This window comes from Octopus bimaculoides, chromosome 2 (genome assembly GCF_001194135.2).
Source record: "Octopus bimaculoides isolate UCB-OBI-ISO-001 chromosome 2, ASM119413v2, whole genome shotgun sequence".
Classification (NCBI taxonomy): domain Eukaryota; kingdom Metazoa; phylum Mollusca; class Cephalopoda; order Octopoda; family Octopodidae; genus Octopus; species Octopus bimaculoides.
This window is the reverse complement of record NC_068982.1, coordinates 65,857,366-65,870,663: the sequence shown is the minus strand read 5'-3', so window position 1 is coordinate 65,870,663 and position 13,298 is coordinate 65,857,366. Positions and strand designations below refer to the sequence as shown.

The 13,298-nt window shown below is 38.5% G+C and overlaps 1 protein-coding gene across 3 annotated transcripts in view; it reads right to left on the bottom strand.

Annotated features, from left to right (window-relative positions):
• LOC106883106 (ceramide phosphoethanolamine synthase) overlaps nucleotides 1-13,298 on the bottom strand; it is a 74,376-nt gene that overhangs the window by 13,846 nt on the left and 47,232 nt on the right. For all 3 annotated transcript variants that reach the window (XM_052977897.1, XM_052977889.1, XM_052977882.1), the window contains one exon: nucleotides 7,098-7,946. In XM_052977897.1, coding sequence (XP_052833857.1) covers nucleotides 7,098-7,865 — 768 coding nt within the window. In that variant the 5' untranslated portion in view covers nucleotides 7,866-7,946. The remainder of the gene's footprint in view (nucleotides 1-7,097; nucleotides 7,947-13,298) is intronic.

The window sequence follows — 13,298 nt, the reverse complement described above, 5'->3', positions numbered from 1 at the left end:
ATATATATATATATATATATATATATATATATACACACACACACACGTTTATGAATTTGTGTTGCAAGATTCCTGATGTGAAGTCATAAGTTGAAACAGATATTGTTGTTTTACGGGGTGGTCATTTCTTTTTTTTTTTTTTGCTTAATAAACACATGCACTATATATTCGTTCTTCACTTATTTATTACTGTTTTTATTCAAACTAATGTCCATTGACCAGAAATCTTTCGTCACACATCTGTGACCGCCTCAGTGACACTTTCTGTCTTTGTGTGTGCTCTTGCTCAGCTTATTCCATTCTGTTCTTCTATGATGTGTATCCTTATATGCGCCTGCATCTGTGTTAGTGTGTGTGTGTGTGATTATTCTCAGTAGCATAATGACCCTCTCCTCAGCCCCATCTCCTCGCACATAGTGGGTGAGAGTACCAAGATCACACTCAAGGGCCACATATTTAAGTTTAGTAACAAGATATACGCCCAAGAGGAAGGTGCAGCCATTGGTGTCAGTATCGCTGGTGATGTGGCTAACTTATTTATGGTATTGTGGGTTAGGAGACTCAAAGAGAAATTAGCAGAGAGCTCCATAACCCTAACCATGTACTCCCGCTATATGGATGATATCAAGATAGTAGCCAAAGCACCCCTACAAGACAATGTTGATCTAGGAGCTAACACTATGGAGAGCATCCCACAAATAGCTAACTACATCCACCAGAGTATCAAAGTAACAACAGACTACTCTAACAAGCACCCCAACTATAGGCTACCAGTTTTAGACATGGAACTCTGGTTAGAAATCAAGAACAATAAGGTCCAGATCCTTCACTCCTATTATACCAAACCCATGGCCTCTAAATACCTTGTCCACAAGAACACAGCCATGACCATCCCGAAATACAATGTGTGTGTGTGTGTGTGTGTGTGTGTGTGTGTGTGTGTGTGTGTGTGTGTGTGTGTGTGTGTGTGTGTTTATGAATTTGTTTTGCAAGATTCCTGATGTAAAATTGTGAGAATGTACTAAACAGAGCAGGAAGAGACACATGGGGTGGAAAAGTCACTGAAGAGGTCACAGGTGTGTGATGAAAGAATTACAGACAATGGGAAATAAAGACAAGAACAATAATAAATGAAGAATGAATATATAATGTTTGTGTTTATTTGGCAAGAAAAAAAATTACCATCTCAAATATATATATATATGTGTGTGTGTGTGTAATGAGTGATCATAGGGAGAGAGAGAGAGAGAGAGAGAGAAAGAGTAGGAAACAGCAAAAGTGTAAGAGAGAGTAGAAGAGAGATGGTGTAGTGCTAGGGTATATTCACAGGTAACAATAATCTGAGCATAGAACCTGGGTAGAAAAATAGAGTGTGGGTGTTGCAGGGGGTAGGATACTGTGAGCAAGGCAGTGAGAGCAAGAAAGAAGATTGGAAAACAATGGTAATTTATGAAGAGAAAATGTGAGGAAAAGAAAGATGCAGTTAGAAGAAGGGTTGTAGTTCGGTTTCTAGGGTAGAGTGGGTGAAAAGTGTGTTCATGTGGTTCTGTAAGAAAACTCATAAAGTGGGCCATGATTTCAACTTTTAGGGATGAAATTTGTCAGGGAATTTTGTCAGCAATATCATTCACAAATGTATCAAAGTAACTAAATTGTGGTAAGTAAACTCCAAAGCCTTTTTCAGTATTCCTTGCCATAAATCATGCATACTCATTTACTTGTTTCAGTCATTTGACTGCGGCCATGCTGGAGCACTGCCTTTAGTTAAGCAAATCGACCCCGGGACTTATTCTTTATAAGCCTAGTACTTATTCTATCAGTCTCTTTTGCTGAACCGCTAAGTGACGGGGACATAAACATGCCAGCATCGGTTGTCAAGCAATGCTAGGGGGACAAACACAGACACACACACACATATATATATATATATATACATATACGACAGGCTTCTTTCAGTTTCCGTCTATCAAATCCACTCACAAGGCTTTGGTCAGCCCGAGGCTATAGTAGAAGATGCCATGCAGTGGGACTGAACCCAGAACCATGTGGTTGGTAAGCAAGCTACTTACCACACAGCCACTCCTGTGCCTTTGTGAATAAATTTTTAATATACATGTTAATCGCTGTCATTTTCCATGGTACAGACTCACCAATAATTTAATAAAATATTTAGAACAATTTTCAATCATTAAATAAAGAGATTTTCATTGTTTTAACCTCAAAAAATATCAAAACAATTTATATAAAACTCTCCCTTATATTTAGTTCACTTTTTTCTATCAAATCCTTCAAAATGTTTTCAATAAAAGTTTAATTATTTTTACTATACAAGTCTGTATCAAATAAATGGAATGTATGTTATGTCAACACATTTATTAAATACCATTTTCAGTTTATTTTCAATACATTTATGACATCAATTTTGATGTCAGGTATATTATTGTAAATAATAACTATATACAGTTATAATGAAAGACGTTTGTTTAATGTAATTTTGATATTGAAAGATGACTGGCATCTAATTAGGCAACTTGCAACAACACCAGAGGATACTATGTCATAGGTTAAAAACCACTTCAATAGGGATTGTTGAGGAATTTTGAACCAAACAAGAAAGCATCTAGTCATGAGACCTGTTAGGTCTAGCAGACAAATCTCCCCCAAAGCACACTTTACTATCTTCAAAAAGATAGGTCACACTGAATAATGTGAACCTAGATATATTAAGTCTGAAAAAAAAAAAAGATAAGCTAGTCATGACTGGAATACCAGACACAAGGATTAAGAGCTGACTTAAGACTGAACAACTACCTGAACTTGATAAATAAGGATGGGAGAAAAAATAGAGAAAAAAAGGCAGGCAGGCAGACTGTTATACTGCACTTCAGAATATAATTACCTGCATATTAGTGTTCGCAAGCTGTGGCAACATTATGTATCTAAAACACTGGGTCTATGGAATATAGTTATCAACTGTCTCTGCTCATACTTCCTCCACTAATGCATTCCCATCTTTCTTGTCTCTCCTCCTCCCATCACCCTTATGTCCAGTCCTACCCAGGTACTGCACTAATTACAATGACCAGTCCTTCTTTCACAGAACATCAGCCTCCTGGAATCCCCTCCCTGCTCATACCTTTCCTTACATGTGTTGAGTAACATACATCCACGATGAGCATTAATAGATTATTGACATCGATTTCACCTTTCTAAAAGGGCTTGTGAAGGCCTTGGACATTGCCCCTTCCTCTAAACCAAAAAGTATGGACTGACCATGGCTCCATAACCATAACAAAAGTATTTGATGACAATGACAACAGTCTAATGCCAACAAATCTAGTTTGTCCAATAGCTGTTTCCAAATCAAGAGATTAAGGGCATTATGCACTTCATTCAACAATGGACAAACATTTTGCTTTTTCCTTCCCAATATTTTTCTTAAATATGTTTAACGTATAACAAAATAAAAGTACAAAGGTAATCTTAGATATATTATGCTTGAAAAGAAGACATAATGGTTACAACTGGAACAGATCCGCTTAATCAGCACTCACTTGAGGCTACAAAACAACATAGGAATGTTCGCCCAACACTGAAATGCTTACAAAATAACCATTAAGAAAGGATACTTTCATACAAAAAGTAGTCAACCAACCCTCTTTTCTTTTGAATTGTAGCCAACAGAATTTTTATTATTCTCCTCCCACTATGTTTCAACCAAGACAATTTTGTAATACTCCTACAGATAGTCACCACACATGGAACCTGCACACACACACGGACAATAAAACTGCACTCTTCGCCAGTAAATCTCTGATATCTCCAATACAACTAAGTGACCAGCCCTGTTTGTGTCCCTTCCATTACTCTCAAACTGTGCACTCCAGAGTTAGCTCCTTTTCTTATCAAACTCTTCAAGCTTTCTGTAAAGGGATTTAGTCTATGGAAACATACAACCAAATGTCATTCATAAGAACCTTTCAGATCCCTGCCAGACGCCACTCTATGAACCTCACTTCCAACATTTCAAAGGTGATGGAAACAGTTATCACCAATCACTACTTTCATTCCCTTTCGTTCTTCTCTCAGTAACCCTCTGCACAGTTTTGTACAGGCAGATCTATAAGAAACTTACTCCCACAGCCAGCTTCAAGGGAAGTAATGTTGTTTCCCTTTATGTGAGTAAAGCCATCAACCATGTATAGTGTGTGAACAACCTAGTTAAGATAGCAAATTCGAGTTAATGTTAAATCATCTATCTCTCTTATATCTTCGATCAGAAGTTTTTTATCAGCTAACCTCATCACATCAGTTTGTATCTCACTGCTTAACTATCTTCCCACACACTTCCTTTCTATACACTAACTTTTTTTCTGTTTTATCCACATATTCCTACTCAGATAACACCACCCTTCAACCTTAACCTACCACATACAGATGCCATATACATGCATGATAAACACTTCACACCAGACTTGCATTCCTATGTACAAAGACTTCTTCATGATATAATCATTAAAAACATCAGAGAGAAAAAGTCTTGCACTAAATAACATCAATAAAATGGTATAAAATTCTATGTCTCAAAATCACAAAAGAACTTTTGAAAGGCCAGGGACTGACCTTTCCAAAAACTAGAATGCACTCCACATTGGAGCACTGTGCACATATTCAAGACAGTGCTGCTATTACAAAACTAAAAACATTCTAGATCACATAAAAGAGGCTATCCAGCTAATTAGCAAATATTCACTCACCATAGTACTATACCCACAGGATTATGGATGTGTTACTTTATCTCTCTGCATTTTCATCTGCAACTACATTGGTTGAATGTAGCGAAGTACATACAATAACAACAAGCATTTTAAAATAATTTCCCTGTTCAATAATGGGTTAACTATGTGGACCACATGACGGTCTTCTCTATTTTGCCCTATCTTATACATGCCTCCACACCAACCCCCTTGCCCTCATTTCCTTCTCCATCATCTTTAACCCTGTAATCTTAGTCTTTCTTTTCTTCTACTTCCTTTTACATTCATTTCTATCACTCCTCCCAGTCACTTGCATTTGTAGCGAAGCTGCTCTCTCTCTCTCTATTATATATATATGAAAGCAGACGTAGCAGATAACAGCTAGCCTTCAGCCACTTCTTTGGACCTTATGTCCACCACTCTGATTGGTTGGTATTGGCGTATTTTTCTTTCTTATTCTGTCTCGTGCCAGGGTGCAACCCAACCAATCACCGCCTTCAGATAAGGTCGCGTTCGACAGTTTTCTGAACCCCTGTTTGAGCCGATTATTTCTCATAAATAGCTAGCTTGTCTGCGCTAAAGTTTGTCTCGGCTTTAGACCTTCTGAGGTCTAGCCGCTGACCACAGAGCACCAGCCATTTCCAGCAACAACATGACTCCGCTTCACTGGAGATCCAACACTTCGTTCAATTAACTGTTTACTACAAGCTTCTTTGTCGCCAGTGTCTACACCAACTTCTCTAAGTACACACTAAACCAGCAACGCTAACATAACTTTCTTCACGCTGTTTGTGAAATGCTTCACCAAGGTTAACAGCAAATTCAACCTGCAAGAACTCCTGTACCAAGTAACCAACAACAGCGTTAAAGCCTCAACTTCTTACACGACATGTGTCTTACTTCGGCTCTGCTTTCAACGCCACAACCTCTTGGTACAGCACTTCAACTACTGTGTACCTTAGCTATGAACTGGTATTTCCCATCTTTGTGTCTGGACTTTCTACTAACGTCCTTTGTTTTTTATATTTGTGCCAACCATGCGATGCACTAAAGGAGCCATTCCTTCGTCACCATCTCCTGGTCGCACGGTCGTTACACATTCTTCCTCAGCATATGATCCAGCCATCTCATCCAATTTCTTTTCACAACATTCATCAGTGGCTTTACTCCCACCATACTCTGCAATTCATTGTCTGTCTTCCTCTTACTCAATGATATTTCCACTCATCCATTGAACCATTCTCATTCTGCTCTTTGTAGCCTTATCTACTGCCCTGTATTTGTTACCTATGTCTTATTCCAAGAAAGCTTAGCACTTCTTATACATGCAGTATATACCGTTCCCTTCAGTGTCATTAACACTTTCCTCCTCAGTAGCACACTGCTTGGTTCATGGAATTTTCATGTGCATCTCACTTTAGCCACCATAGCCATGCCTGATCCACCTTCTCCATTCAACATGTCTCCTAGATAACAAAATATTGTGCCACCTTCCATTTCATGTACTTTCCAAGATCCAACTCAAAATTCTCTCCATCCACAGCACCCACACTAAAATATATACCCCACACTAAAATGTAATTGTCACATTAGTTAATAACCTCACATCACAAAATTTTTGATGAACTCAAGTTAAATACCTCTGACATAATTTTTCACAACTTCTAATTTAGGAGCATTATGGCATACTTTAGTTGAAGGTTGGTAGCCAGTCATTTGATATAAAAATGGATATGTGCTTTGTATACTGAAGTTGAATGTTACAGCTGAATAAAACAACTTGATTCTCAGTAACTGTTTCTTATCAATTTATTCAGTTAAAATAAATCAACCTACAGACAAAGATACATTTACCATGACCACTCTGTTTATCCAGAAATTAAACAAAACTTGCCACAAAAGCAAAAAAGTTAAACATTTTTCTTGAATGTGATAGTAAAAAATTCTTACTCTATCTTTGTTAATCCAACAGACATCAATCACAGAAGTTCAGAAAGAGAGAGAGAGAGAGAGAGAAAGAGAGAGAGCAGAGAAAGAGAGAGAGAAAAGAGAGAGAGAGAAAAGAGAGAGAGATAAAAGAGAGGAGAGAGAGAGAGAGAGAGAGAGAGAAAGAGAGCTTGCAAAGGACACCAGTACTATTAATTCTTGATGTACAATTTTTTAAAACAAAATGTATTGAGAAAATGGTATATAAAATGTTATGAGATAAAGATTGGGCTGTGGTAGTGAGATAAAGACAAGCAGAGATGCAGCAAGATAGAGATAGAAAAAGATAAAGACTTGTAGAGATGTAGTTACATATGGACAACAATGTAAAAGAGAATGTAAAATTGTACTTACTTTGTCCTGAGCATCTGAAATAGGCACTTGAAGAATACCTGAGAACCTCTCAACAGTTTTGTCCCATGAAAATGCAGACATTGCAAGCAGCATGCCAAAACTGAAAGTTCTCCAAAAGGCCATCCAACTGCTTACATGACCATTTTTTTTAGTATTTCCAGTCCCGTTTTCAACGGGTTTTGTCCATGGTAATATATCCTGCTGATTTTTCAAAGGTGGGTATCTACAGACATAGACAGCCATTCCTATACACAAAGCAGTACCACCGCTTATATCACAGACAGAATCCACCAGGTAACCTAACGATGAACGGTGAGATTTGTAGATATGGCCAGCACCAACATGTGCTCTATAGACAACACCATCAAAGGCATCAAGGAAGCAACGAAACTGGTAGATAAGAACACCCATTCGACGGTTGTAGAGAGAGTCCGAAGATATCAGCTTGCCAGCAATAATAGCAATGAAAACGTGGGAAAAACTAATCATATTTGGGGTAATAAAGTAAAAGACATGACTGAATTGCGTGATTTCATCAAAGTATTCAGCAACAGGAGAGAGAATGTAGTGATCAACAGGATCTGTCATTAACAGTTTCACTGTAAGTGGCCGGAAAGGGGAGAAACTGCCGTTTTTCTTCTCATTTAGAACAGACTTTTGAAGTGTGATGTACAAAATTATATCCATAATTCCAAAATAAACAAAGATAATAAAACTGAATAAATATAATCCATTTTTGTCTTTGCGCAGTGCTTGTAATGAAACCATTTTGACAGATGTTTAAGTGGCTGTTCAAGACAATTTTAGCAGGATGCAGAAGTACTACGCCATTTGAAAACTGGTTGGTATCTGCAAAAGAAGAAACAAAGTCAATAATTGGTTAATAGCAAAATGCAACTAAACAAATTATTTCAAAAGATCTAACAAAAAAAATTTTTTTAATAAGATCGATTTGTTGTTTGACACAAACCAAGCTGCTATTTATTTCTTAAAAGAATTTCATCAAGATCTTAATATTTTCCAATTTTACTCAACTTGGATAAATTACAAAAAAAGGAGAAAAAAACTGCACTTGGCTTTTTTTTTCCATAATACCAATAAGCTTATCTTGATCTGTTGCATAATAAGCCATAGGCTACTAAAGTTGATATTAAATTAAATTAAATTAGCATGAAGGAAACTGAGGTCAGCCTTCATCATAGTTTTCCTGGGTCTCCCTCTTCTGCAAGTTCCAACCACATTAAGCACACTTCTCTATACAGGTGTCCTCAAGGAAAAGAAAAACAGTATAGGGATAGTACAACTGTGGACCAGAAGTTGGAGTGCATTAGAAAGTTGTTTCATGCTAACTAGTTATATGACCATTTTTCTATTGCAGTCTAGAATGTCTGAGTGTAACAGCAACATTGTCCAATACGTAGGAGCAGCATTCCACTGTAGATCTCTTACTTGCAAGGGTGAAAGGGTATTTCCTAGGCAAAGGGTGTGAAGTATTTTCTGACCCTGAAGAGAAAGGTCAGGTTTTGTGATGCAATCATTGCTGTTGAGGAGATGAGATTGTGAGGAGATATCCTCCAATAATGGTAAGGCCTAAAATTTATAGTGATTTTGAGGGGTCTAATTGCATGTTGTTCATGTTTGGAGTACTTTATTATTATTTTTTATGTGACTGTCTTAGTGAGACAATACTGACATGATCCCATTGCAGACTGTTTTTACGGTCTATGTTCATGGAATCAGGACAGTCTGACATGAGACACTTAGGTTGCATATGGATTATGCTAAGCTCCAAGAGGAATGATGGACTGTATTTTCTGTATAAGAATGGACATTGTTGGAGATGATGGCAAGTAGGTAAGAAAGAAGCGTATGGGAGACAAAGCCAAACTTTGGGGTACACTGAAGTTCATAAAGAACGAGGGGGACCCATAGAATATGGGTAAAAAAAGCTCCTATAGTATGTCATGATGAAACAATCTGCCTTAAATCCAAGGAATAAGAAACATGGAGACAACAGGCAAGCACATCCAAAATTTCTATTGATGACAAGTGCAATAATATGGCATTTGTAAAATTTCTTGAGGTTGAGAGTCCATTGGTGAACAATGGGTCTCCAGTAGATTTGTCTTTATGAAAGATGTATTGGTTGTTATTAAGATAAGAGAATGATTCCCTGAAATATACTTTACTTGCTCAATCAAGTCTGACTAGGTGCCAAACAACAGCAACAACCACTAACACCCATCAAAACCCTACATTTTGAAAACAGAAATGTTATAGAAGAAATCCTAAACAAATTCTGTAGAAACTATTTCTAAACCAAATATTCATCCATTTTCCATTTTACCACAACAGAATAAAGTTAACAAGTCAATTAAACAGTTCATACACTCATTTAATTCATCAAATTTCAACATAATATCATACCCACAACTTCATTCGCTTACAATGTAACAAAACCAGTTGACTTGTACTTTACTTGAGATTTCCAAATCAATATATCTCAACAAGTATCATTATCATTATCTTGCAATCATTTCTCATGGTCTACATCACCATCAATATTATTATCATCATCATTTAACATCCATGTTCCATTCAGGCATGTGTCGATCAGGATAGATCTGAAGTGCTTAAGAACTGCAATGTGCTCCACTATCTGCTTTGGCATGATTTTCACAGCTGGATACCATTCCTAATGCCAACCACTTTACAGTGTGTACTGAGCACCTTTTTTTTATGCCACCGGCACTACTGAGGTCACCATGCAGCTTGCCAGACAATGAACCCCAAGGAGGTGGGGAGCCTTTATGCTAGAAGAATAAAGAGTAGAGAGAGAGAGAGAGGCAAAGTGTGAGAGAAAAGCTGCTGGAGCAGAACAAGTTTCTTGTAGAAGAGACATGATTATTCACATTTTAGAAAAGTGGGTGAGAATAGTGGAGCTGGGTAGGAATTAGTGGGGCAGAGGTGTCAGAAGTGAGTGGGGAAGAAGGAGATATCTGATAGTGTGCTGCAGTAGAAGGTACATAATAGTAACAGAGAAAACAAGCCAACTTTGTAGTCTTGTGCTTTATAGTGTGTATTATTTTGTGTCACATGTACTGAAAAAGTCCCATGTGAGAGGATCAAAAAGTTTCTTCTACCTTATTTGAAGTTACTGCATGCCTAGATGATCAGCCTGCAATGTAACTTGTAGAGCCTATGTCTGACTTGTTCTTGTACATTTTACACACAAAGACACACACACGTCTGTGTGTGTGTGTGCGTGCATGTGACAGACTTCTAAATAGTTTTTCCCTTTGAAATTAAACCCACAAAGTACTTGTCGACCTAAGAAAGATGGTAGAAGATGTTTGCCAAAGGTTCCACGCAGTAATATAGAACCCAGGACCATGTGGTTACTGAGTGAATGTGTTAACATCAGAGTAGCCGCAATGCTGTAGTGTGAACCTAAACAACCTCAGCTACATTGACACCTTACATTTGTCAAATTCAATATAAGGTGCAGTATTCATTTCTATGGATGCAGCACAGAAACAGTATTGCAGTAAGCACACAGATAGAGGCAAAGAAAAATGTTTTTTTTTTGTTTTGTACAATGGTAGTTGGCACTTCGTCGGTAACAACGATGAGGGCTCCAGTTGATCCAATCAGCGGAACAGCCTGCTTGTGAAATTAACGTGCAAGCGGCTGAGCACTCCACAGACACGTGTACCTTTAATGTAGTTTTCAGGGAGATTCAGTGTGACAGAGTATGACAAGGCTGGCCCTTTGAATTACAGGCACAACAGAAACAGGAAGTAAGAGTGAGAGAAAGTTGTGGTGAAAGAGTACAGCAGGGTTCGCCACCAACCCCTGCCAGAGCCTTGTGGAACTTTGGGTGTTTTCGCTCAATAAACACTCACAACGCCCAGTCTGGGAATCGAAACCGCGTTCCTAAGACCGCGAGTCCGCTGGCCTAACCACTGGGCCATTGCGCCTCCACGTTTTGTACAATAGTCGGAATACATCAGACATATGTTGACAATGCAGTTTTAACACATTATTCTGCCAATAGTAATAAAATGTTTTGTGTTGTGGCTTGTTATTCTTTGTGTTCTTTCAAATGCCAGCATTTGCAAACTTTACAATTCAACTGTCCACAACAAAAGGTTATGTTGATCCACAGAGGAATAGGTGGTGGCAAATTATGTAAAGGCTTTGCTGCTTTGTGACATAATTATTGAACTATTGAAAGTTAGAAGAGAATGGCTGCTAAAAGAACTAAGGATGTAGTAACAGCAGTTTCATAAGTTGATTGAGATTGTAATATTATTCTTGAAAGGAAGTTTTTCTTTGCTCATTTGTTTTTAATGTTCATTTTCCTATACTAGCATGGCTTAGATATATTGTTGAAGCATTGTTTTCAGTTGGATGCCTTTCCTGTCACTAACCTATGCTTTTTTTTTCTAGTAAGGGATCTCTTACCATAGATGCAAAACAAATTTTCATCACTTTCTTAAGTTGTTCTTTTGCATCCTCAACTGCATTTTCTGTTCCTCCTGCTTGGTCCACTCTTCCCTTTTGCCAATCAGGGATCATGATTTTTTACTCCAAATAATTTCATTCCTGTCTTCAGCTTGCTAACTTCCCTAGTTTCTCCATTGTAGATCCTGTCATTTTATATAGAGATTTACATACCTTGTTCTCAAATTCTTTATATCTTACTTTTTCAGTAGCAGCAGGCAACAGAACCCTCGGTTTCTTGCAAGTGCATGCATCAGTCTCATAACCTGTAGTTTCCGGTTGGAAAGAGGTTTTTGCTGTAGCATTTACTGATACGCTGTGATTTGTGTCTGGGGAAAATTTGCCACATGTTTTCCGATTAGATGATTCACACTACTCTGTCCTCTTCTAACAAGTCTTTCCCTGATGTATCTTGAGGCTTCTCTCGATAGCAAAGGTTCTACAGCTCAGCTTGCATCCATAGTTGTTATCGAGAAAGGAAATAAGACACTCATTCTGGTTGGCAAATGGCTCTGTTCAATATGTAGGAAAAGAGTGGGATGTAATTCCATTCGCTGCACCAAGTGTAATCTATGGATGCATAAGAGATGCAGTGGAATCATAGGAAGATTATGAGATAAGGTCACTTTCGTGTGGCAGGTGCGCAGGAACAGTAAGTACTAAGAGGGACTTCAACTCTCTCAAATGCCTAGGAGGCTCTCTTGAGGTAGTAGATAATTTCTGCTATGTAGGTGACCAAATTAGTAACAGCAGTGGATGCTCTGAAAGTATTGTTTCTAGAATAAGAATAGAGTGGAGGAAGTTCAGAGAACTACTACCTCTGTTGACAGTAAAACTCTCTCAGAGTGAAAGGTAGGTTGTATGATGCTTGTGTGAGAACAGCTACGTTACATGGTTGTGAGACATGGGCTCTGACTGCTGATGACGCGTAGGTTGGAGAGGAATGAAGGTAGTATGCTCCATTAGATTTGCAACATCAGTGTGCATGATCGACAAAATACAACTGTGTTGAGAGAAAAGTTCGGCATAAGAGGGATTGATGTGGCATGCAGGAGAGGAGACTGCATTGGTTTGGACAAGTGATGCATATGAGTAAAGACAGCTGTATACAGAAGTAGCTGCCACTGAAAGTGGATGGTGCCTGTGGAAAAGGGAGACCCAGGAAGAAATGGGATGAAGTGATGAGGACTGATCTTAGGATGTTGGGGCTCATGGTAGAAATGACGGTAGACCAAGATGTTTGGCAATATGAGGTCTTAGGGAAGACCCTTCCAAGAAACTGAGTGCTAGAAGTGTTGTATCACACCCACATGTAACAACACACTTTCCGCCCTAAGAAATCAAATTGCAACTCCTTTCTCTTCCACACATTTCCTCCTCCTCCTCCTCATCATCATCATAATCGTTTAACATCTGCTTTCCATGCTAGCATGGGTTGGACGATTTAACTGAGGACTGGTGAACCAGATGGCTACACCAAGCTCCGATCTGATCTGGCAGAGTTTCTACAGCTGGATGCCCTTCCTAACGCCAACCACTCTGAGAGTGTAGTGGGTGCTTTTATGTGCCACCGGCACGAGGGTCAGTCAGGCGGTACTGGCAACGGCCACGCTCAAATGGTGTTCTTTATGTGCCACCTACACAGGAGCCAGTCCAGCGGCACTGGCAATGACCTCGCTTGAATGTTTTTCCATG